The sequence below is a fragment of the Sarcophilus harrisii genome, chromosome 2, assembly GCF_902635505.1.
Source record: "Sarcophilus harrisii chromosome 2, mSarHar1.11, whole genome shotgun sequence".
NCBI lineage: Eukaryota > Metazoa > Chordata > Mammalia > Dasyuromorphia > Dasyuridae > Sarcophilus > Sarcophilus harrisii.
The window spans coordinates 129,759,039-129,784,477 of record NC_045427.1 but is presented as its reverse complement, the minus strand read 5'-3'; the positions used below and the strand labels follow the sequence as shown (position 1 = coordinate 129,784,477).

The 25,439-nt window shown below is 36.2% G+C and overlaps 1 protein-coding gene across 2 annotated transcripts; it reads left to right on the top strand.

Annotated features, from left to right (window-relative positions):
* Nucleotides 1-425: 425 nt before the first annotated feature.
* On the top strand, nt 426-14,413 carry THAP1 (THAP domain containing 1). Of its 2 annotated transcripts, none has more exons than XM_031950785.1 (3): nt 426-985; nt 11,216-11,411; nt 11,751-14,413. In XM_031950785.1, exons 1-3 carry the CDS (start codon nt 915-917, stop codon nt 12,123-12,125), a joined length of 642 nt encoding a protein of 213 aa, XP_031806645.1. In that variant the 5' UTR covers nt 426-914; the 3' UTR covers nt 12,126-14,413. The 2 variants fall into 2 exon arrangements, with proteins under 2 accessions (XP_031806645.1, XP_031806646.1); XM_031950786.1 differs by lacking the exon at nt 426-985 and adding an exon at nt 1,187-1,694.
* The last annotated feature ends 11,026 nt before the right edge of the window (nt 14,414-25,439 follow it).

Genomic DNA, 25,439 nt, shown 5'->3' with positions numbered 1-25,439 from the left:
CGGGCAGGGTTGAGGAGGTAAGCTATCATAAGGAGCTTTCAACTCCAAACTGAGGATTTTATATTTGATCTTGGAGATGATGGAGAACAGCCACTGGAGTTGTGTGTGGGGGCGATACATGTTTGTTCCTACTTCCAACACACACATTTTTCATGTTTAAATGTTTCCCTCGGTTTCTGTTTTTAGTTACGCTTAATAAGCCCTCCCTCACTTAAATATAATTCACTTGCACATAATGGCACTATCTCCTTGATATTAGGGTGCTCTCCGAGGGACAATAACAACGATCAGTCTCAGTGATACTTTCCCAGAGGGAGCAGGGGGAGTGGGCGGGGCCTTATATTTGCCCCGCCCCCTGCGCGCGTCAGCCACGCCCTCTCCTCGTGATTTTTCTAACCCCTTCCCACGACGGCCCCTCTCCTCAAGCCAATCTACAGCCCGGCCTTCTCGCAATAAACTCGGGCTTCGCTGCCGCGAACTTCGCAGACTCCGCCCCATCCCGCCAACTCCAAAGGCTCCGCCCCATTTCTCCTCGGCCTCCTAAGAGGTGGGGGGGGGAGGGATAGCGCGTATCGAATCAGCTCTGCGCGAAGGTGTCGGGACTCCGCCTGCTGCCCGCATTCGAGTGAACGTTACCTCTGGGCGACAAGCCAATCAGAGCCGCCTCCCTCCGCTCCTCGCGAGAGGTGAGGCTGAAGCTGCCTCCGCCATCTTGGAGATGGGAGCAGACGGGCGATGGCTGTGGTCCTGCTAATGCAAACAATACAGGCGCACTAAAAGCGCCCTGGAGTGAGCCGGACCTTCTCCGCTCCGCTCTGTCAGCGCCAAAGAGGGGAACGAAGTGTCTAAGTCAGGTGTGCGGTGGCGGCGGCGGCAGCTGCTCCTGCCCGCCCCTACGGCCCCAAGCCGGAAGGATGGTGCAGTCCTGCTCCGCCTATGGCTGCAGGAACCGCTACGACAAGGATAAACCCGTTTCCTTTCACAAGTGAGTTTCCGGAGCGCGGCACGGGAACGGGATCAGTGTTAGCCCCACCGGGGGATAGGGGGTGCGCGGAGGGTCAGGCAGGGGGGCGGAGCCGGGCGCGTGTCCGGGCGGACGCGCGGCGGCGGCGGCGGCTGCCGGGCAAGCGCGTGCGTTAATGAGGGGGCGGGGCCACCGAAGGGGCGGGCGGGGCGGGCGGGGCCAGCGTGGCTTCAGGAGGCGCGATGCGAGATCTAGGTCCTCGAAGGTGCTTTCTCTAGACTCTGGCCCTAGGCAGCCCCTGTGTAACCTGAAGGGTCGGTGCCGTCTCAGCTCCAGGTGTTCGAGGCCACACCCCCAAAGAGCATGTAGTAGGGCATGGCCCCCAAGTCCGGAGGCTGAAGTCAGCCCGAGTGGGACGGAGAAGTTGGGCCTCGTCCCTCGGAGTTCGGCTTCCTGAGGCCTGGGAGCCCGTCCCTGCTGCCATAGCACGTGCTCCCCGTCTAAAGGTGGACCGTGACCGGAAGTGGCCTGCAGAGACGAGGCGGGGGCCTGGAGGCTCCAGAAACGGGTGGCCCGGTGTAGTCCAGAAAACCCGAGTTCCAACGCAGCCTCAGAGCCTTCCTTAGCTTTGTGATCTTGGGGAAGTCACTTACAGCCTCTGTCTGCCGTGGCTTCTTTGTAAAATGAGGGTAGCGATAGCACTCGCCTTCAGGGATTGCTACAGGACGAGGTCAGTCACGTGTGACAAACAAGCGATTTGCAAACTTTACAATCCCAGCTGTTACTGTTATTAGCAGGCTCAGTAGCAGGCAGGCAGGCAGGCAGGCATTTATCAGGCGCTCACCAGGCGCTAGGCACACGGGCCGTACAGTACTGAACGTTTGTCATCTGCTTTATATGCTGTCGGTGATGCAGCCTAGGGCGCGAGCCCCCGGATTTCTTTGGAAAGACCAGTATGCAGTCACCTCTCTGATTATGATTGGTGGGCAGGCAATGATTTTGGCTGAGCGTCTCCTCCTTGGCTCTAAAGCTATAGATAAGTCACTTACTTTCTGGGAATCATGGCGTTCTTATCTGTAAAACAGGGATATAAACATGGCCTTGTTTAGCTGTTAATTTCTCATCCACCCCCCATCAACAAATGTATATTAAAAAGTCTCTGTCCTGAGGCTGCGGAGATACACAAAGATAAAATACCTTCCCGCTCAAAGAGGTTCCATTCTACCGGGAGTCAACGTGTGCACCTGTGAATACATACGAAATGATCTGGAAGTGGAACAGGGTCTAGAAAGGCTTCATGTGGCCTGATTGAGCTGTGTTTTAAAGGAAACAAGGAAGCCCAAGGAGTGAAGATGAAGAAGGGCATTCCAGGAATTTGCCAGCGCACAAGTTCTAGGAGAAAGCAGATTGTCATATGTAAGGAACAGTGAGTAACAGCCAGTTAGGTGATTCAGAGTGTGGGAACGGAAGTGATGTTTTGTAAGGCTAGAAAGGTAGGTAGGTAGGTAGGTTGGGGTGGGGTTGTAAAAGGTTTTAAAAGTTAGAGGAGTTTATATTTGATCCTGGCAGAACCATGAGTTGACAAGAACTCAGGGGCTAGAATGGTTAAGAGATTTGAGGTTGGGAGACTAACTTATAGATAATATGTCCCTACACTAGATACTATAAATAGACAGACTGACATGAGAGATGTGGAGGTATATAGGACAAGATTTGGCAACTGATTTGAGTAGAGGATGAGTGGAAGGATGGTGGTGCCCTCCACAAAATAGGAAAGATCTGATGTGAGAGGTTCAAATGAGGTCATGTCTTTTCTTTACAAACCTTAAGTACTACATAAAATTCAACTGTTGTTATTAAGGGAATAGCACCAAGGGTGAAGGGAATGTAAGCAGTCTGCCAGGGATTCCTAAATATCACTCAGCAAGCCAGAGGCACATTGGCTGACAGTGTTTTGCCTATGAGTCTAGAACTCTGTGTGTGTGTGTGATGACCATCTGGTAAAAACCAAAATTCCTCTTTTTGGAATAATACATATATATATATATATATATATGATTTTTAAAATATATAATAACTATTTTTAAATATATAAGATGATATTAAATATAATTTTAAATATATATTTAATTTTAAAAATATATATATATATTTTTAAATATATAAGATTATAAAGGAAATCAATGAGAGTGAAATACCATTATCAAAGTAATTTTAAGTTCACAAACCAGATTAAAAAGTTCTTTCTATCTGAGAAAGTTTGCTTCTTTGAAAGGCATTTTCACTAATGGTTAAAATCATTTTTTAGATTTTATATTTACTGTATCAACAAACTGAATTTGATTTGTTCAAGAAATTATTTTTTAATTTTATTTTTTTTAATTGAAGCTTTTTATTTTCAAAACATATGCAAGGATAATTTTTTACTGTTGATCCTTGCAAAACCTCGTGTCCAAATTTCCCCCCACCCCCTCTTCTAGATAGCAAGTAATACAATATGTTATACATGTTAAAATATATGTTAAATATATTATGTGTAAACCTATTTATACAGTTCTCTTGCTGCACAAGAAAAATCAGATCAAAAAGGAAAGAAAATGAATAAACAAAAAAAGTAAGAAAACAAAATGCAAGTGAACAGCAACAAAAAGAGAGAGAACGTTATGTTGTGATCCACATTCAGTTCCTATAGTCCTCTTTCTGTGGGGGGGTGTAGATGGCGCTCCATCACAAGATCATTGAAACTGGCATCAATCAGCTCATTGTTGCAAAGAGTCAGGTTCATCAGAATTGATCATCCTATAATCTTGCTCTTGCCATGTACAATGATCTCTTGGTTCTGCTCATTTCCTTAGCAGCAGTTCATATAAGTCTCTCCAGGCCTCTCTGAAATTATCCTGCTGATTATTTCATGTAGAACAATAATATTCCATAAACATTCATATACCACAACTTATTCAGCCATTCTCCACCTGATGGGCATCCACTCAATTTCCAGTTTCTTGCTACTATGAAAAGGACTGCCACAAACATTTTTTTTTTTTCTGTGACAGTTTATTTTTATTTTATTTTTTATTTTTTTATTTTTTTAAATTTAATAGCCTTTTATTTACAGGATATATACATGGGTAACTTTACAGCATTAACAATTGCCAAACCTCTTGTTCCAATTTTTCACCTCTTACCCCCCCCACCCCCTCCCCTAGATGGCAGGATGACCAGTAGATGTTAAATATATTAAAATATAACTTAGATACATAATAAGTATACATGACCAAAACATTATTTTGCTGTACAAAAAGAATCAGACTCTGAATTATTGTACAATTAGCTTGTGAAGGAAATCAAAAATGCAGGTGTGCATAAATATAGGGATTAGGAATTCAATGTAATGGTTTTAGTCATCTCCAGAGTTCTTTTTCTGGGTATAGCTGGTTCAGTTCATTACTGCTCCATTAGAAATGATTTGGTTGATCTTGTTGCTGAGGATGGCCTGATCCATCAGAACTGGTCATCATCTAGTATTGTTGTTGAAGTATATAATGATCTCCTGGTCCTGCTCATTTCACTCAGCATCAGTTCGTGTAAGTCTCTCAGGCCTTTCTGAAATCATCCTGTTGGTCATTTCTTACAGAACAGTAATATTCCATAATTTTCATATACCACAATTTATTCAGCCATTCTCCAACTGATGGGCATCCATTCAGTTTCCAGTTTCTAGCCACTACAAAAGGGCTGCCACAAACATTCAGTGCACATACAGGTCCCTTTCCCTTCTTTATAATCTCTTTGGGATATAATCCCAGTAGTAACACTGCTGGATCAAAGGGTATGCACAGTTTGATAACTTTTGAGCATAGTTCCAAACTACTCTCCAAAATGGTTGGATTCGTTCACAACTCCACCAACAATGAATCAATGTCCCAGTTTTCCCACATCCCTCCAACAATCATCATTATTTTTCCTGTCATCTTAGCCAATCTGACAGGTGTGTAGTGGTATCTTAGAGTTGTCTTAATTTGCATTTCTCTGATTAATAATGACTTGGAGCATCTTTTCATATGACTAGAAATAGTTTCAATTTCTTCATCTGAGAATTGTCTGTTCATATCCTTTGACCATTTTTCAATTGGAGAATGGCTTGATTTTTTATAAATTAGAGTTAATTCTCTATATATTTTGGAAATGAGGCCTTTATCAGAACCTTTGACTGTAAAAATATTTTCCCAGTTTATTGCTTCCCTTCTAATCTTGTCTGCATTAGTTTTGTTTGTACAAAAACTTTTCAGTTTGGTATAATCAAAATTTTCTATTTTGTGATCAGTAATGATCTCTAGTTCTGCTTTGGTCATAAAGACCTTCCCCTTCCACAGGTCTGAGATGTAAACTATCCTATGTTCCTCTAATTTATTAATGATTTCATTCTTTATGCCTAGGTCATGAACCCATTTTGACCTTATCTTGGTGTACGGCGTTAAGTATGGATCAATGCCTAGTTTCTGCCATATTAGTTTCCAATTTTCCCAGCAATTTTTATCAAACAGTAAGTTCTTATCCCAAAAGCTGGGATCTTTGGGTTGCCACAAACATTTTTTGCACATACAGGTCCCTTTCCCTCCTTTAAAGTCTTTTTGGGATACAAGTCCAGTAGTAACACTACTGGATCAAAGGGTACAGTTTGATAACCTTTTGAGCATAGTTCCAAATTGCTCTTCAGAATGGTTGGATCAGTTCACAATTCCACCAACAATGTGTTAGTGTCCCAACATTTGTCATTATTGTCCTGAGTGACTTAGCTATTCTCAGCAATACAATGATTCAAGACAATCCTAGAAGACTAATGATAAAGCATACTATCTGCCTGTAGAGAAAGAACTGATGTTGTCTGAATATAGATTGAAGTGTGCTATTTTTCACTTTCATTTTTTTATTTTATTCGAGTTGTCTTGTACAAAATGGAAATATTTTACATAATTGTGCATGTATAACCTATACCTGATTGTTTATCCTCTCAGGGAGGGTAGTGGGAAGGAAGGGAAGATAGAATTTGGAGCTTAAAACTTTAAATAAAGATATTTTAAAATTGGGAAATGGGAGGGGGCAGCTAGATGGTTCAGTAGATAGAGCATGGGGCCTGGAGTCAGGAGGACCCAAGTCCAGCCCCAGACTGTTAACACTTCCTAGCTGTGTGACCCTAGGCAAGCTGTGTGACCTTTAATCCCAGTTGTCTCACTAAAAACAAAACAAAAACCAAAACAAACAAACAAACAAAGAATTGGAGGAAAAATTTAAAAAATTAGTGATTTCATTTTGTTGTTAAAAAATAAACTGAGAATTCTAGAAGAATTATAAGATTTAAATTGGAAGAAACCTGAGAAATCATCCAGTCCAAATCCCTTGTTTTATAATCAACTTTTAAAAAACAGTATATATATACAAAAATTTCAAAAAGGGGTCCTACCCTCTATATTTTCTCCTTCAAGTATGTGTTTTGGCTAGTGTCCAGAAATCAGTGTTTTCGTTGTCACATGAAGGCAGCCTAAGTAAACTTTTAACTGTCTAGATTCACTAATTTGCAGAATTGCTGATAGACACAGACTGGGTACAAATACATGTACACTCTAATTAGTAAGAAGGTTCAAGTGATGAAATCAACCAACCAATATGCACTGGTGGAGCTCCTATCTATATCTATATATGTTCTATATATGTGTGTATACAATACTATGTATTGTAAATGTTCAGCACTATGAAAAATACAGAAGTGTAGGCTTTCAGAGGTTTTCAGATCTATTTAGAAAGAATTGGTACTTGTGAAACAATAGTAGAACACTGTAAAACATTAAGTCATTGTATAATATCTACACTTCTGTAGAAGTTTAAAGGCAAGGGTTAGTTAAAGGTATTGGAACTTCTTTTTAGAGACTTCATGTAGGGAAAAGAACATAATTTTCCTTGACCATCAAGAATGAAGGAAATTTGAAATAGATAATAAAATAGAACATAATTTGCTAAAGCTTTACTAATAGTTACCCCCATGAAGAGAGAAAAACAAGCATTACCAGAATTTCAGGGACTTTGACAAATTTTATGTTTTAACAGTTTTTCTTTTATGATATGAGTACAGCATATTACTCTTTTTCTTTTGGTTATGTGATATCTAAAAGTAAGTTATTAAGTTATTATAAAAGTTATTAAGACAGAAATCAAAACATTTTGTAGTGAATCACATAGCTAGTTTGGTATGAAGATGCAAATGATATTTATACATCTCAAGGTCAGCAAAGCCCTTTATCTTTTTCTTCTTTCTTTTTTTCCCCCCTAAGGCAATTGGGGTTAAGTGACTTGCCCAGGGTCACACCAATAGGAAGTGTTAAGTGTCTGGGACCACATTTGAACTCGGGTCCTCCTGACTTCAGAGCTAGTGCTCTATCCACTGTGCCACCTAGCTGCCCCCAAAGCCCTTTATCTATATTTCACATTTGATCTTTGTCACAATCCTGGGAAGTAAGTGCTATTATCCCAATTTTATTCATCCATTTATTTTTAAAGACTGGATCTGAATCTTTCCATATTATCCAAGCTGGAAATGCAAGTCCCACACTGATCAGCACAGAAGTTTTGATCTGTTCTATTTCCAACTGAATGGTTTGCTCTTCTTAGGGCAATATGTACCTTCCATCCCTCTCTCTTCCTTTTCCCTTCTCCACATCACACTATTTTAGCCTGGAATAGCTTGAACTCCCCAGCTCGAGACACCCTCTCTTCCCCAGCAAATCCTGAACCAACCACCTGGGATTACAGGTATGTGGGGCATATTATCCATTTTAAAGATGAGGAAACTGAGGCAAGAAACAAGGGACTTGCCCAGAATCATACTTCTATAAGTCTCTGAGATAGGATTTGTACTCAAGGTCTTCTTGACTCTTAATTCTAGCACTAATTGGACAAACTAGCTAATCCTTATATAAAATAGTAATTTAAATTTTACAAAGCACTTTTCATGATCCCACTTAGCCCCAACAGTCCACTGTAATAAAATTTAGGCTTATGGAAAAACTTGCATGAACTGATGCTGAATGAATTGAGTAGAACCAAGAGTACATTGTTCACAGCAACAATAAGATTGTGTGATGATCCACTGTGATGGACTTTGACTCTTTTCAACAATGGGGTGATTCAAGGCCATTCCATTAGACTTGTGATAGAAAGAGCCATCCACATCCAGAAAGAGAACTATAGAGACTGTGGATCAAAACATTGTATTTATACTTTTTGTTGTTGTTTTTGAGGCTTGTTTATGGTTTTTTTTTTTTTCTTTTTCAGATTCAGAAAAGATTCAGATCTTTTGATCTGATTTTTTTTTTTTGTGCAGCATAACAAATATGGAAATATGTTTAGAAGAATTGCACATGTTTAACCTATATTGAATTGCTTGCTGTCTGTGGGAGAGGAGGGAGGGAGGGAGAAAAATTTGGAACACAAGATTTTGCAAAAGTGAATGTTGAAAACTATCTTTACATGTATTTTGAAAAATGAAAAGCTATTAAAATAATTTTTTTTTAAAGAAAGGTTCAAGAAAAAAATAAATAAAATTTAGGTTCACTGTAGTGGCATCCCAATTGGGATTTGAATCAGATCCCAACTGACTTCAGCATCCTATTGGATGATATGTTGTCAGTGATGTCAGTAATGGAGGCAGAAAGACTGATACTTGCTGGCTGTAGGAGTGTGAGCAAATACTTTATGTTTGTTTTCTGTAAAATAGATTTGCTGTTTATTACTTGTATTGTGTATTCCACATGAGAGATTCAGATAACTAACAGGATTGAGGAGATTTTAAAGCATCAGACAGAGATCAGCTGTTAGCTTGCTAACTCAGAGCTTTTGATCTGTTCAGCTTTCTCATTTGTATTGCACATAAGACAACTGAGGCTCAGCAAGGGGAAGGAATTTGTCCAGAATCCTATAGGGGGCAGATAGAATGGATAAGCTTCTTCTGACTCCATATTCAGGGCTGTTTCTGCACAAGACTATGCAAGGGTCAATGTTGTCAAATTATCCGTGCATATGTTTTGAAAATAAAAAGCTTTAAAAATTAAAAATAATAATAATGTTGGATTTGGCAGAGGTCCTGAATTCAAATTTTGGCTCAGCTGTACTTGTATCATTTAAATCTCTGACCTTCAATCTTTCCCTTAAGATGAAAGGATTGGACTAGATGAACTCTAAGATATATTCAGTTTGTAATCTAAGATCTTGTCTAAAGCATATATTTACATAGCAAATAAAACATTTTTAAATGTTCATGAGCATTATCTCATTTAAGCTTTATCACAATCGTATAAAGGAAATGCTCCAGGTATTATATACAGTTGGAAATTGAGATTCATAGTAACTTATCCATGATGATATAGTTAGTGTCAGAGACACTATTATAAACCCAAGGTTTTGGTGTTTTGTTTTTTTTTAAACACTAGGTCTAGCTGTTTATCCACTATGTCAAAATGCCTTTCAAATCTAGTCCCCTTCTTTTTACAGATGAGTAAATTGATTTGTTACTAGATGTTTTATTTTTAATCTAGACATAGTAAATTGTCAACAAATTACCAGTTGAATAAAGTCTAATCTCAGGCTTTAGGGATAACATTTTGACATCAGTGTCCAAAATGTTTCATGCCCTTTAATACCAGCACAAATTTCGTTTTTTTTCTTTTTTTTTCCAGCACACATTTCTAAAGCAGATTCTTCCTTTACATAAACACAGATTTTTTTAGGTATTTGTGGAGAAAAAAGTCACCCAGAATTTTAAATTTGAAAGTCAGATCAATTAACCCAAGAGTAAAGAAACCCTCAACCATTTCATATAAGTTTTCAAAGGAGCTTTTTAAACTTCCTACTTTTCAAGAATGATTTTCAGTTTGGGGAAATAGAAACCAAATTTGGATGGGCCTTAGAAAAATAGGAAAACTTAAATCGACTTTCCTAGGAGTCCTGCAGGCAGGTTGGCCAAAACATGGAAGGAAAGGAGCTCAGGAGAATAGAGTTTATCAGCCAAAAGAGTTATGTTTTTCTGGTTCTCCTACTCTTCCTGTTGTAGGAACAGTAGTGGTCAGAATGATTCTGAAAGGCCTTCATTCTCTTCTTGTGGATTAGGAATGAATTAGGTGGCAAAACACAAGTGATGTTCTTTTCCAGTTTGTAGAAATTTATATGATCATAGAAAGAGCTTTAGATTGGTTCTAGTCATGCCTTACTATGTGATCTTGAGCAAATTTGAGAATAATATAACTTTTTTTTTCTTGGCTCCTATCGTTCATTGTCCTGGGTGCAATATAACTGAGCTAGAAAATTTGTTTGCTACATTGCCAATAATAGCTGGCTGTTGTGCATCTAATTACCAAGTTAAGTACATTCAATGATACCCCCAAAACACATGCTTTTTAATTTTTTTTAAGTTTTCAGTGCTTTTTCTGAGTTTATAGTTTTTATCAAACTGAATGTTTTACATTATGTTATTGCATAAAAACTAATTTTGATAAATGAAACTGCTAATGATTTCTTGCTGCTTCGGTTATCTTTTCTATTCTTTTACTATCACTAATAATTCCACATGTTTAGTTCTTTGGAGAATGTTTAGCTTCTGAGTTGGGACTTTTTTAATCTTTGGGAAAAGGAGATTGTTGAATAATAATTCTTTTTCTCTGAAAGTACTTCAAATTCTCCTCTCTTTATGTCTTCTGGAAGATAATTACATTCTTCTGGAATGAAATTTAATTATTACTTATTCAAATGCATTTTAGTTCTCATGTAAGTTGTGTTTGGGGGGGCGGGGAGTCTTTTTTTTGTGAACCTTTTAAAAAATAAAACCAAACTTTTAAAAGGCAATGAATGTAGAGAAATGCATTTAGGCTATCTACCTTGGCTTTGTTATTTTTTTCCTCTCTGAAGCCCTATTCCTATTGGCTTTCTCTTGGCGTGGAGGTGACCGATTCCTGGTTCTTGAAGACTTTCCCAGTGGAACAGAAGCTAAACTAGTTATGGCATTTAAAAATAAACTTTATATGTGTCCAAGGGCTGGCCTAGCTAAATGCATATTAGATTACCTCATTTTCAACTGCATGAAATGTTGGATAGGAAGTATCAATGATGAAATCTTGGAGCTTTTAAAATTTAAAAGATAATTTTCATAATTCCTTAAAAAAAAAAACAGGAAGAATAAGATTACAGAACTGAATTATTCTTTTGTAGGTTTCCTCTTACACGACCTGATCTTTGTAAAAAATGGGAAGCTGCAGTCAGAAGAAAAAACTTTAAACCCAGCAAATACAGCAGTATTTGTTCAGAACACTTTACTCCAGACTGCTTTAAGAGAGAGTGCAACAATAAGCTACTGAAGGAGAATGCTGTACCCACAATATTTTGTTTTACGGAACCACATGACAAGGTAATAATGACTTTTAAAGTTAAAAAAAATGTGTTTATTAATTTTAAATGGTTTTATGCTTAGTTCCTTATTCTATTTTTTTCTTACTCCAGAGATTATATACCTAAACAAATGTGATGCTATATTTCAATATTTTTTCCTTCTTAAATGATTGTCCAAGATTCTTTAATTTTATACTCCACTTTACATAATAAAAACAAGTTTAAATTTTAAAAATTTCAATTCCTTTAAGAGAAAAGTCTTAGGTGTGCTTCAGATAATAGCATTTAGGCAATTCATACTGGTTATTGCAGTCACTTTTATTTTGAATGACCAAATTATTTTGCCTTATTGTTTTAGAATGAGGACCTTCTGGAGCAACAAGAACAGCTCCCGCCCCCTCCTCTAACGCCTCCAGTTTCCCAAGTTGATGCTGCTCTTGGATTATTGATGCCACCTCTTCACACCCCTAATAACCTTGCAGTTTTCTGTGACCACAATTATACTGTAGAAGATACAGTGCATCAAAGGAAAAGGATTCAGCAGCTTGAAGAACAAGTGGAAAAACTTAGAAAGAAGCTCAAGACTGCACAGCAGCGATGCAGAAGACAAGAGCGGCAGCTTGAAAAGCTTAAGGAGGTTGTTCAGTTTCAGAAAGAAAAGGATGCATTATCTGGAAGGGGCTATGTAATTCTGCCCAATGACTACTATGAAATAGTAGAAGTTCCGGCATGAAAACATCCACACACATTGATGGGGCAGAATTATAAGGCCTCATCAGAAGAACAGGAGATTCATTTGAAAAGTTAAATATTTTTAGTTCCTTATGTAAAAGCACTTCAGGACTTTAAAACAATAAAATTGAAATGTAATGTTAAAATGTAAATTTTTTTGTCCATAGTAATTTTAGTTTTTTTACAATTTGAGAAATTTTAAAAGTTACAGACTAACCTCAGAGTTGACATAAGTTTTAATACCTGTTTTAAGATAGAGGATTCGGTTTTTTTCTATTTTTCAATATTTATAGAAATAATGTAAAATCTGAAGAGAAAAAAATTTCATGCAGCAAAAATTATGTAAGTATAAAATGAAAAATTATTGGACTATGTGGGTTGAAAGAATTAGTGATGATTTATATAGAAAAAGTATGGGTCAAATCTTGGAACATACCTTGCCAGCATAAATTTGACCATATTTTAAAATTAGAGAGTTTATTCCTCTCTCTGCTGTTTTTGTATAAAAGGTTTAGTTGTCTCTGGGAAGAAAAATATTAAAATGTCGAATTTGACAGTTAATTTTGTTCTCCATTCTCTGCATACTTTTGTTTAAATTTTTTTTCATTGTAATAATTCAAGAATTTTTCAACATTGATAATATTCTAGCTCTTTTGACCATAAAATGAATTTTTTTAAGGATTCTATTTCTCCATGCCTTTACCCCATTCCTATTATAACACATTTCTTTTTAGGAAACTTAAAATTTTTTGGCAAGGAAGGGGTAAAGATGATAACTAGATCCATAGCATAATCTTAGATCATTTCTCCTCATCCTTTTTGGGCTGATTTTTATAATGTGTTAATAGTGCTAATCAGTAATATCATGTTTCAGGAAATAGTTCATCTTTATAGACTGTAACTAAAAATTCCCTTAAGTTCCTTTCAAACAGGAAAAAAATGTTTTTCAAATTCTCTACTTTATTATAACAATAGTAGAATTATAATAGCTCACTTTTTTATCTAGCATTTAATTTTCTTGGTTATTATAAGTGCTAAATTCTTCATGTTGAGTCTTATAAAAATGAGGGGGAATAGATTAAAAGATAATCTGATAATCTTCATTCACTTTTTTTTTTTTATTAAATGTTATTTAACCACAAAGATTCTTAGTAGAACTTTTAAGAACTGAAATTTGACTTAGATTTGCCCATAAAGAAGACTGGTGAAATAAGACAAGGGCCATTTCATGAAATAAAAGGGAGATGCATTCCTGGGCAGCCAGACCATCAGCAAGTGTTTATTAAGTACCTGCTATGTGCCTAGCATTGTGCTAGTGATTTAAAAACAAAAATGAAATCCCTATTCTCAAGGAACTTACCTTTTATTTGGGAAAGATTTGTATATGTCTAAGCATTTAAGAGATGCAATGCAGTAAAAAATTTGAGAGTCCCTCAGCTTTACTGTCCTTTCCCAGGACTACCCATCTCCCTAACAGGTATATTGTAGTAATACTCTCTGGCATTTTATCTTGCTATTAGTGATAGAGCTGGACTGGATAGGGGTTAGATCTGTTATTTCATTAGTATAGGGAATTTGGAAGTTGAGGGAACTACCCATGTACTTTGGCATTTTGCCTACAACTTAAAGTTTTAATTGCCTAGAATACTGAGAACTTAAATGATTTATCCAGAATCACACAGCTAGACCAACTCTATGCACTCTGTTATACTGCCCAATTAAAATATGGAAATTACAAGTTCTAAATGACTTATAGGCCTAGTCTTTTGGACTTGGATTCATGATGGCTTAATTTTTCTAATGAATCATCAAAAAATTAGAAGTATTAAAAATTAATTGTTTGAACGACATTCTTTTCTGGTAGCTATTATTATTTTTGAATTGAAATTAGGAAACTATCTCTAGCCATGCTTGGACCTTAGGCTATTAATGAAGCAAAAACCATTACTAAGCATTAATTTGCTTTCATGTGTTTCCCCTCCATAATTGTTAAAGAATTTGGATGGTAAATGATTTACTCTTATTTTCTTTACATCATCAACTTGAGATTGTGTCTATGCAAAAATCTATCACTGTTTTCAGTCAGTATTTTCTCTCAAACTTCACTTTAAATTAGGACTAAGGATTCAATTTAATACAGAGATTAAAAACCATAATGACATGACATTTTATTTTTAACTCTCTTGCCTTATCAGATATAAGTTCCACTTGAAAGTGAACTGAACTATTAACATCTATTTATCTTTAAAATCTATTAATGTTTTATTGCAGGAATTCTTAATAATTCTCCACCCCCTACTCCCTACCCCCTTTCTTTTTTATGTGTAATGGACTCCTTTGGTAGTCTGGTGAAGCCTATTGGCTCCTTCTCAGAATAATGTTTCTAAATGTATGAAATAAAATACAAAGGTTCACAGAAGAAACCAATTATGTTGACATACAGTTACAAAAACATTTTCTAGCCAAACAAGTTCATGGAACCCTGGTTGATCTTTGATTTATAGGATGAATTTGGAATTCATCTGATTGTTTCTGATTTGAGATAGCTATTAAAATGCAAATTGCTGATACAAACTTTATGTTGATGTCAAAGAAGAACAGGACTGAAAAATTAGTCGGAAAAAGTTTTTGTAAAAGCACCATACAGTAAAACTTCATTAATTTGGACAATTCTAGGAGACCAATATGAATTGCAAAATATCTTAAAAACAGATGCAGTCACTCATGGTAGTAGTATATCCTTATAATCCCTTCTAGTAGAGGAGGCTGATTCAGGGGGATTATTTGACTCTGGGAGTTAAAAACAGCAGGAAGGCTAAAGTCAATCAGATTTCCATAGTAAGTCCAGTGCCAGTATTGGGAGAAACTGGGGTCACCAGTCTGCTTAAATTGGATGGGCAGGGCCAGATCAAGAATGAGTGAAAGTTCTCGTATTGCTTAATAAATGGATCAACTTGTCAATGGATACTACTCTTCCAACTGGACTAGATGGAAGACTCAGATTCAAGAAATGTCTTAAAAATTTTTAAGTACACACTATTTCTATTTCATCCTTTATCTTAGAAATGACCTACTAAATCTGTTTCATTGAATATATAATTGATTTGTAAGTATCACTATCATTTACAGGTAAGCAATTTAATAAAATTCTTAGCAGTTCATTTGAGTTAAATTTGCCCTTTATAATCTTATATAACATTTGCTGGTAGAGCTTTATATTTTAATGCATAGCTCAAATGAACATCTTCCAGATTAGTCCAAATCAAGGAGGTTTTACTGTAATCCAATTTAGAAAAGTATTTTAGCTGTTTACTAACTGAATTCATGTTATATGTATTAAAAATTAACTTCCTGTCTCCTTACAATAGGGGAGCATGATGTTTACAAATTGTCAGCTGATTGGCCAATTCCTTTTATTCGAAGGAAGAAGGAAATAGTTTTGTTTATGTTTTGTAAAAAAAAAACTTTAACGAGATAAATGTGTGATTCCTTGCCCTATGGTGTCATGCAGTGATGGTGAAGCCAAATTGAGATTTGTTCAAATTCTGGGAATATTTAATTATATTTTAAAAACAGCAATTCCTCAAGCTCCCCAAAATTTACTTTGCCATCATTCTCATTTTGGCATAGATCACATTAAAAAGTGATTTACTTAAAAATAAATGAGGCATTCCAGTATTTTTAAATGAAAGATGTCACCAGTTGGTAACATTAGCATCTATAAAGGCAAGACCCACAGCCAGATGTTCCTGCTTTGCTGCCCATCCAGCTTTTTCTAGAGGCCTTGTAAAAATAAACAACCTTTGAAGAGTCCTGCTTTTGGTTAACCATATTATTCCAAGTCAGTATTATGTATAGTACTGTGTTTAAATATTTTAAAATGTTCATGTGACGATAAATATGCCAAAGAACTTGCACAATGGTTTAAGAAGTGAAGATGGACTATACAAAAAGCAAAAATAGTTGCACTTAAGTAATAAATGTCCTTTTCTAGGATGTGTGGGATTTAATTGAAAAGATTTTTTCATGTGAAGGATTCTTATAAATATTTTTAAAGTTATAACCACCTGCTGACAATCTTAATTTTATTAATTATTCTACTGTCTTGAAATTTTATACTTCTTGTCTTAGTTCTTAAGCCAAGGTTTCATAATTAATAAACAGTTAGAGTTGTGTCAGGATCAGTGGTACTCAATGAATAAAGGTGTTTTAGGTGATAAAATAGATTGTTGCTGACAAATTTCAGACTTGATACATTGTTTTCAAGAACAAAATTTCATCAAATGAAATACTTGCTTATGCTCAAAACTACTTTAATAACAAATTAAATATTTTAATAAAAAAGTTTTAAAATATTTGGCTACAAGCATTGAACCAGTCATTTACTACATATAATGAATGGCAGCACCATTCCTCTCTAATAGTACTTTATTTTTAGAACAGAAAACATCCCAAAATGCGCTCTAAAGAAACTTCAAGATAGGAAATAATTATAAATACATCAGGAAATCTGAATTCAATTGGTAGCTCTGTCACCAACTATCTGTATAAGCCTAAGTCAGTCATTAAACCTCTAAATCTATTACAAATGAGGAACCAGGATAAGTATGAAGGTTGATGTCCCAGGGGAGGTTACAGACTTCTAAGTTTCCTTCAAACTCTAAAACAAGGCTTGATAAATCCTGATACCAAAAATTTCCCTGTGGCAACTAGAATTTGTTACTATAAGAGGAAAGGAAAAGCCAGAACTATGTATTTGTGGGTTTTTGTTTTTGTTTTTGTTTTTTGCCAGAGTGCAACTGTAAAAGAAGAATTCCATATTTTCTTAGGAGGGGGAGATGTATATTAGAAGTTGAAGGATGGATATGCTGTTTATGGGTAGGGAAATGACTGGCAAGACTATCTCTCTCACATACAAAGAGGGAGGATGGAGAGATGTTAAATTTTGTAGGACTACGTTGACAACAGCTCACAAATAGCATAGAGGAAAAGAGAGGACCCAGAAGAAGATCTTGCTCTTTTTTTTTTTTTTTTAATACTTAATCCTCTTGCTTTTATTTTTATTTTATTTTATTTTTTTTATTTAATAGCCTTTTATTTACAGGATATATACATGGGTAACTCTACAGCATCAACAATTGCCAAACCTCTTGTTCCAATTTTTCACCTCTTACCCCCCCCACCCCCTCCCCTAGATGGCAGGATGACCAGTAGATGTTAAATATATTAAAATATAAATTAGATACACAATAAGTATACCTGACCAAAACGTTATTTTGCTGTAGAAAAAGAATCAGACTCTGAAATATTGTACAATTAGCTTGTGAAGGAAATCAAAAATGCAGGTGTGCATAAATATAGGGATTGGGAATTCAATGTAATGGTTTTTAGTCATCTCCCAGAGTTCTTTTTCTGGGCATAGCTATTTCAGTTCATTACTGCTCCATTAGAAATGATTTGGTTGATCTCGTTGCTGAGGATGGCCTGATCCATCAGAACTGGTCATCATATAGTATTGTTGTTGAAGTATATAATGATCTCCTGGTCCTGCTCATTTCACTCAGCATCAGTTCGTGTAAGTCTCTCCAGGCCTTTCTGAAATCATCCTGTTGGTCATTTCTTACAGAACAGTAATATTCCATAATTTTCATATACCACAATTTATTCAACCATTCTCCAACTGATGGACATCCATTCAGTTTCCAGTTTTTAGCCACTACAAAAAGGGCTGCCACAAACATTCGTGCACATACAGGTCCTTTTCCCTTCTTTATAATCTCTTTGGGATATAATCCCAGTAGTAACACTGCTGGATCAAAGGGTATGCACAGTTTGATAACTTTTTGAGCATAGTTCCAAACTACTCTCCAAAATGGTTGGATTCGTTCACAACTCCACCAACAATGCAGAAGATCTTGCTCTTAATAGCCTTGTTGGCTACAGAATTTTTCTAAGTTTCCTGACATATGTGATTTGCAGACTACTCCCTATTCCACTATTTATAGGGAGATATTTTTTCAGGTCTCATTGACCCATATCACAGATTAGTAGTCACTTTTGCTAGCTCTAAAATAGTCTGCCTAAATCTAATAACTAGAAGTTATCAAAGTACAAATGAGTTCTTTCTTACCTCTATATCAAATTGATAGTTCTTAAAGCTCATTAGACATTCCCCTGCTTAAGAAACCTCTGTGACTTTTCTTCTAGGATAAAATAGAAATGCTTTCCAAAGCATTCAAGTTCATTTATTGTCTGGCTTCAACCAAATTGATCTCATTCACTCTTCATGTACTCTCTTCTAAATACCTATTCTACTTTCTATTCTTCATGCAAGATATTTTTGTTTCCTTTCTGTGACTTTGTGCTAGCTAACCAGCAATTACTGGAATGTGTTTCCTCCTTACCTTTATTTCTTGGAATTTCTATCTCTTTTCTAGGTTCAACTCAAGTGGGGCCACCTACATGAGGCCTTTCTAGATTTCCTCCTGTTAGTGTCCTAACACCACAAATTATTTTGTGTACATTTTGCATTAACTTCTATACATATCTTGGTTTTTTCCAAGAGAATAAAAAATGCATTTTTATATATTTTGTTACATATTTTCTAATGATAGTTTAATCTGATTCAGTCCTTACTGGGAAGCAGTACCCTTGTTTGACATCTTATCCATATTTTCACTCTGCCCTACAAATGTTATATTCATAATCCACAAATTTGAAATTCCTTTATCTGGCCATATCCTCTGTGAAGTCCTAAAAGTCCTAAAAAGTCCTAAAAGTCCTAAAATCATGAGTTAAGAATAAAGCATCTTTAATTGAGATAACAGCAAACCTGTCACCCTGGGTTATGTGCAACCCAAGAGACCCATGAGAAAGTTCTTACAGTTTTTAAAAGGAAAACGAGAAGAAATAGTATGAGGTAGCAAGGCCTGGTCATAAGGCTCCAGTGGCCATTGGCAATCTGAGCAAGAAAAGTCACTTTATTCTGGCTATTTTGCCTTTTGTGACATAAATCCCAAAGGAAAGCGGCTAGGACATTAAATGTCTATGTACAACTTGAGCCAAGTTCTCCCACAAGCCAAGATCTCAAGATCTGGCAACCTAGATTATGTTTCAGCTCAACTTAATTTAAGAATAGGAAAGCAAGAGCATCACTGAAATTCTGACATTACAAGGAACATTTAAGGAAGTACCTCTCCATAGACATTTGGTATTAACAATTGGTGAGGTTCATCATAAGGCTGGGCTGATCCTCATCAGTACCTTTCCCTGCTTGCCTCAGAGATATTATAATCTTATCAGTGTTTCAGGCTTTCTTTGCCCATGGCCTAAGACCTCATCACTATTACTGTCATATTGACAATTATATTAATAATTTTGTCACATCCCATGCTTTCATCTCTGCTAATGCCTCATCTTCGTAAACATTTGTATTCTTACCACAACTCAATTGTGTAACTGCTACTTTGTCAGATTAGTGATTCAAGCCCTGCCTTTGACTCTTACTTGCTCTGTGACACTTTGTAAATCACTTAACTTTTTCAACAAATCTCGCTTTCATTAAGCACTTATTATGTATCATTTACTGTTCTAAGCACAAAGGAAAAACAAAACAAAGCCTATTGCTACTTTTTTTTTTTTTTTTTTTTTTAATGAGAAAGACAACAGGGAAACAATTAGCTATAAAGGATACATGTACACAGAATAAATGGTGGGATAGTCTTAAGGAAAGGCCCTAAGATTAAGAAGAATTAGAAAAGATTTCTGGTTAAAAGTAGGACCTCAGCTTGAATTAGCCAATTAAAGCAGATTTGATTTCAGTTATGGATATTCCATTTAGGGAGAACAGCCAGTGAAAATGCTCTGAGTAAGGTGTAAAGGTGTAAAGGGCAAGATTTGACAACATTTAGAATGAATGTAACAAATCATCAAGAATGATACCGAGATTTGTATTCTGTACAGGAAGAGGAAAATTGGTAAGGCAGGTCTGGGTTGGATTTTGGAGAGATGTAGTTGAGTAGTGTTGTCTGCATATGAAAAGGTCAGAGATTAACTGAACCACAAGCAGAGTCAGCTGTTTCCTGGAAATAAGTTGCTTTTTTTACCTAGGGTGCACCTGCTTATTTAGGAGAACTGGCAAAAAACTCAAAGCACCTGAGAAATCCCGAGCTCTTGAACATAGAAGTTGTTCTGTGGCTATTGGGCTATAAAACCACAGTCTTATTTATGGTCTAATTTACAGAGATGCAAATTTAGATGTTGATTTGGATTGCTTCTTTTAGCCCTAGTGTGGCTTCTTACATGGGGACCCAATCTATAACAAGAAAGAAGCTGGAAAGAAAAGAGCATTGACTTTCTGCTTCCTGTTCTTTGTTCCAGAGAGCTGGGCTCTGGGGGCTAAAATTCTGATTTGGAAGTACACAACTAGGGAGGCTTCAACTGGGCTTTAAGAAAATTAGCAGATTAAAAAGGTTGGATGATACCCTAACTGAAGTCTAATGTTTTTCCTTTGTTATTTTAAAAAATTTGTCCTGCATGAATTTTGTTTGTACATAGTTGTTTGCATATAATTTCCTACCATTAGACTGTGAGCTTTCTGAGAACAGACTCTCTTGCCATTTTTTTTTTTTTTTTTTTTTTTGTAACCCTAGTGCTTAGCACAGTGCCTGATGAATATATTGGGTTGGACAATCCTAATGGAATCCAATCCAAAAAGGGTGTAAAACAGGTGAGATTTGAAGTTATTGAAAATGATGAGATTAGATTCAGGGAACCAAAATGATGAGATTAGGGTTCCTGGTGGTCAGGGAGTTAAATGATGAAATTAGTGGCAGGTTTGGGGTTCAGGGAACCAAATGAAGAGGTTTGGCTCCCCTTTGGGATTTGGCGCATGTAGGGAGTTGTGGGAACCCCCTTCTGGCAGTGCAAAGGTCCTTCGTGAACCCGAAAAGCTAAACTGATAAAAAGAGCTTTATTATTGGCATTGGGAAGTCAGCCTTTGCTGTGCACGAATAGAAAAAGTGAATTCCTTAGTGGCAAGGTCTGACAGAGAAATAAAGTTTCTAGTAGAGAATTCCCAATAGAGAGGTATAAAGTCTTGTTAGGGAAATAAGTGAGGATAAAGAGGGGGTAACACTGAAAGAGAATATCATTTCAGTGGACAGAGATTGCTGCTATGCCAGGAATGGCATATTAGATCCTCTGGGTTTAAAATTGGCTTTTTTTTTATAATGGAAGCCTTGGCTACAAACCGAGGCTTGCACCTGATGGGGGTTGGTGAGTGGAGTTTGAGCTGGAATTGAATAGAATTGAATGAGTCTTTTTAAACTTGATCTTTAATTCAATGGGAAGTTTAATCAATAGTGAGTGTTATCAGTGGGGGTGGTGCCATTTCTCAGGATCTTTTACAGAGCCCAGGATTCAAGGAGAATTTGTCCTTCAAAGAATTTTAAAATTTCTGGGCTCCCCTTGTCAAGAAGAGGCAGGAAAGCATTAGGTGATCGACCCAGTGGTCATAAATTTATTGCAAAGAGCAGAGCCAAGATGGTGGAGTGTAGACAGGACTTTGCCTGAGCTTTCTCCCCAGATTCCCTCAAAATTAATGTTAGAACAAGCCTTTGAATAGATTTTGAGTAATAGAACTCACAAATATTCAGGATATAATAATTTTCCAGCTTAAAATATTTTGGAAAGGCTTTAGAAAAAGTCTGTCTCAATTGGACATGGGAGGACATAGTCTAGTGTAGGTGTGGTATAAGGAGGCCCAGTATGGGGAATTTAGCAGAAGGATTTTAGCCAAATTATTGTAGCATTGGCTATTGTGTCCTAGTTCAGAGGGCCAGTGGATCACTGGCCAGCTGTGAGACCTCCAAGGCAACCACAAAAGCCAAATTGTGAGACCCTGAATCCAAGCATAACATGTGGGACTTGGCCAGATCCATCCAATGCAGAGGGGAAAGCCTGTAGCACCACTAGTCCCAATGCAGTCAGGGAGAGGCCCCTGAACTCCTGCAAAAGATGCATGGGATAATCTCCCACATGCCCTAGGAATAGAACTCCTTTTTAAAATGCGCAGAAAAGCAAAAAGAACGCTGACCATAGGGAACTACTATAGAAACAGGGAAGATCAGAACACAAACTCAGAAGAGAACAATAATGGCAAAAGGCCTACAGGAGTTCAAAAAGTTCTCTTGGAAAGAATCCAAAAGATGGACTATACAATGTGTGTGTGTGTGTGTGTGTGTGTGTGTGTATGTATCTCCAAAAGAGAAATAGAATAAAAATGGGGGAAAGAAATGCATAAGAAATATGAAAGTTTTGAGGGGGAAGCCAACAGTTTGGAAAAGGAAGCACAGAAATTGACAGAAGAAAAAACTTCTTAAAAAATGAATTTGGCAAAAGGGAAAAATATATTGAAGAAAATAACTTGTAAAAAATAAATTTGGTAAAATGGGGAAAAAAACTTCTTAAAAATAGAATTGGTGAAATGGGGGGAAAATCCGTTGAACAAAACAGCTCCTTTAAAAATACAATTGGCCAAAAATGGAGGAAAATGTAAAATACTTCATTGGAAAAACAACTGACCTGGAAAATAGATCCAGGAGAGACAATTAAAGAATTATTGGATTACCTGAAAGTCAGAAAGCTTGGACTACAATAGAGAATCAACTATCTGGCAAAATTAAACATTATCTTTCAGGGGAAAAGATGGACATTCAATAAAATAAAGAATTCCCAATCATTTCTTATGAAAAGATCAGCGCTCAATAGACAATTTGATCTTCAAATACAAAACTCAAGAAAAGCATAACAAAGTAATCAGGGGGCAAAAGACTTTGTTTTTTAAAGGTTAAAATGTTTACATCCTTACATGGGAAGATAATACTTGTAACTCTTGAAAACTGTATCTTTGTCAGGGCAATTAGAAGGGATATACCTAGAGTATAAGTTTTAAGTTAACTTTAATGTGATGATATAAAAAAGAAATTAGGGGTGGAAAAAGGATTGTAGAAGAGGAAAGAGAAAATAAAATGGGGTAAATTATGTTACATGAAAAGGCACAAAATGCTTATTAGAGGGAAAGAAGAAAGGGGGAATGAGCATTGTTTGAAAGAGAGAATATCCTACATACATACTTAGTTTGATATACAAGTTTGTCTTACCTTATAGGGAAGTTGGAGGGTAAAGGCTGATAGGAGAGAAGACAGAAGTAGAAGGGAAAAGGCATAAGAAGGAGGGAGCTGAAAAAAGGGAGGGCAGATTGAGAGAAGTGGTGATCAGAAGCACCCTGAGAAGGGTTGAGGGTGAAAGAGTGAGAGCAGAAAAGCAAAAAGAACCCTGACCATCAGGAACTACTATAGAGAAAGGGAAGATCAGAACACAAACCCAGAAGAAAACAATAATGGCTAAACGACTATGGGAGTTCAAAAAGTTGAAAAGAAAGTTCGAAAACGGTCGAGAAGGGAAAGGGCGAAAGGAGAGAGAAAAGTATAATCTGGGAAAAGTAGGATGGTGGAAAATGAAGAGTTAGTAATCTTAACTGTGAATGTGAATGGGATGAACTCGCCTATAAGACGGAAGTAGATAGCAAAATGGATTAAAAGCCAGAATCCTACAATATGTTGTTTACAAGAAACACATTTGAAGCAGAAAAATGCATACAAAGTAAAGATAAAAGGTTAGAGGAGACTATATTATGCTTTAGCTGAAGTAAAAAAAAAAAAAAAAAAAAAAGCATTCTAATTTCAGACAAAGAAAAAGCAAAAACAGATTTAATTAAAAGAGATAAGGAAGGAAACTACATCTTGCTAAAGGATAGCATAGATAATAAAAGTAATATCAATGCTAAACATATATACACCAAGTAGTATAGCATCCAAATTCTTAGAAAAGTTAAGTGAATTGCTTAGAAGAATTAGACAGCAAAATTATACTAGTGGGGCATTTCAACCTCTCTCTATCAGAACTAAATAAATCTAACCCCAAAATAAATAAGAAAAGTGTTAAGGTGGTGAAAAGAATTTGTAGAAAAGTTAGGTATGTAGACCTTTGAAAAAATTAAATGGGTGTAGAAAAGAATATACCTTTTTCACAGAGGTATGTGGAACTTATACAAAAATTGATCATGTATTAGAGCATAGAAACCTCACAATCAAATGCAGAAAGGCAAAAAAATAGTAAATGCATCCTTTTAAGATCATGATGCAATGAAATTTACATGTAATGCAGGGCTATGGAACAATAGACCAAAAATAGATAATAATCTAATCTGAAAGAACGAGTGGGTGAATTCAAATAGACTTGTGGTGGAAAGTGCCATTAACATTCAGAGAGAGAGCTGTGGAGATTGAATGTGAATCAAAGCATAGTATTTTCACTTTGTTGTTGTTTGTATGCTTATTTTTTTAAACTTTTTTTATCTGATTTTTCTTGCACAGCATGATGAATATAGAAATATATATGAATATAGAAATATGTTATGAATATAGAAGAATTGCACATGTTTAGCCAATAGTGGATCGCTTGCTGTCTTGGGGAGAGAAAGGGAGAAGGAAAGGAGAAAAATTTGGAACACAAGGTTTTACAAAGGTTAATATTGAAAATTATTTTTGCATGTATTTGGAAAAAGTAAAATACTATTTAAAGATAAGTTTATTGTAAAAGAATAGAAAACTTTCAGCTTATTTAAATAAATTATTTAAAGTGGTGGATAGTCCTTGTCATCCCATTATGGGTCAGCATAGTGATTCTTAGTCAAATACAACATTTCTAAAATGGTGCTGTTATCCCTCCACACAGAAAATCTAGGCATGATGAAAACCTAGATCAGTTATGCCAAATTATTATTATTTTCTCTTTCTCCTCTCATTACCCACCATTTCTAGTGATTCTCATATTAGATTTTTTTTATTATTATTACACAATTGAAGTGAAAGAATCAGTAATATCTAAAACTTTATTTGTTATCTGGAAACTCATCATCCTGTGAGATGATACTCATAATTTATATTCTTGGTACTCAGAACTTGTCCTCTTCCCTCTGATTGAAGGTTTGGATCTATAATACTTAAATTGTCTGGCTACAGGTAGGCACAATAATGTTTATTGACTGACCTTCTGACCACCAGGTCTACTACCAGCAAGAAATCTCCTTTTGTCACTGTAATGGGAATTTTGTTTTATTAACATTAATTTTATATATTTTATTAATATTTGTTTATTATTTGGAGATAAGGGCCATTCCTTCTGCAGCTTTTGGTTAAGCAAAAACCCATCTTCTGTTAATATTAACCTCACCTAATCAAAAACTTGTCCC

Coding starts and splice junctions, on each gene's coding strand:
- THAP1 (XM_031950785.1), top strand. CDS start 915: ATGGTGCAGTCCTGCTCCGCCTATGGCTGCAGGAACCGCTACGACAAG. Junction 986..11,215: donor AAACCCGTTTCCTTTCACAA/GTGAGTTTCCGG, acceptor ATTCTTTTGTAG/GTTTCCTCTTACACGACCTG. Junction 11,412..11,750: donor TTACGGAACCACATGACAAG/GTAATAATGACT, acceptor TTATTGTTTTAG/AATGAGGACCTTCTGGAGCA.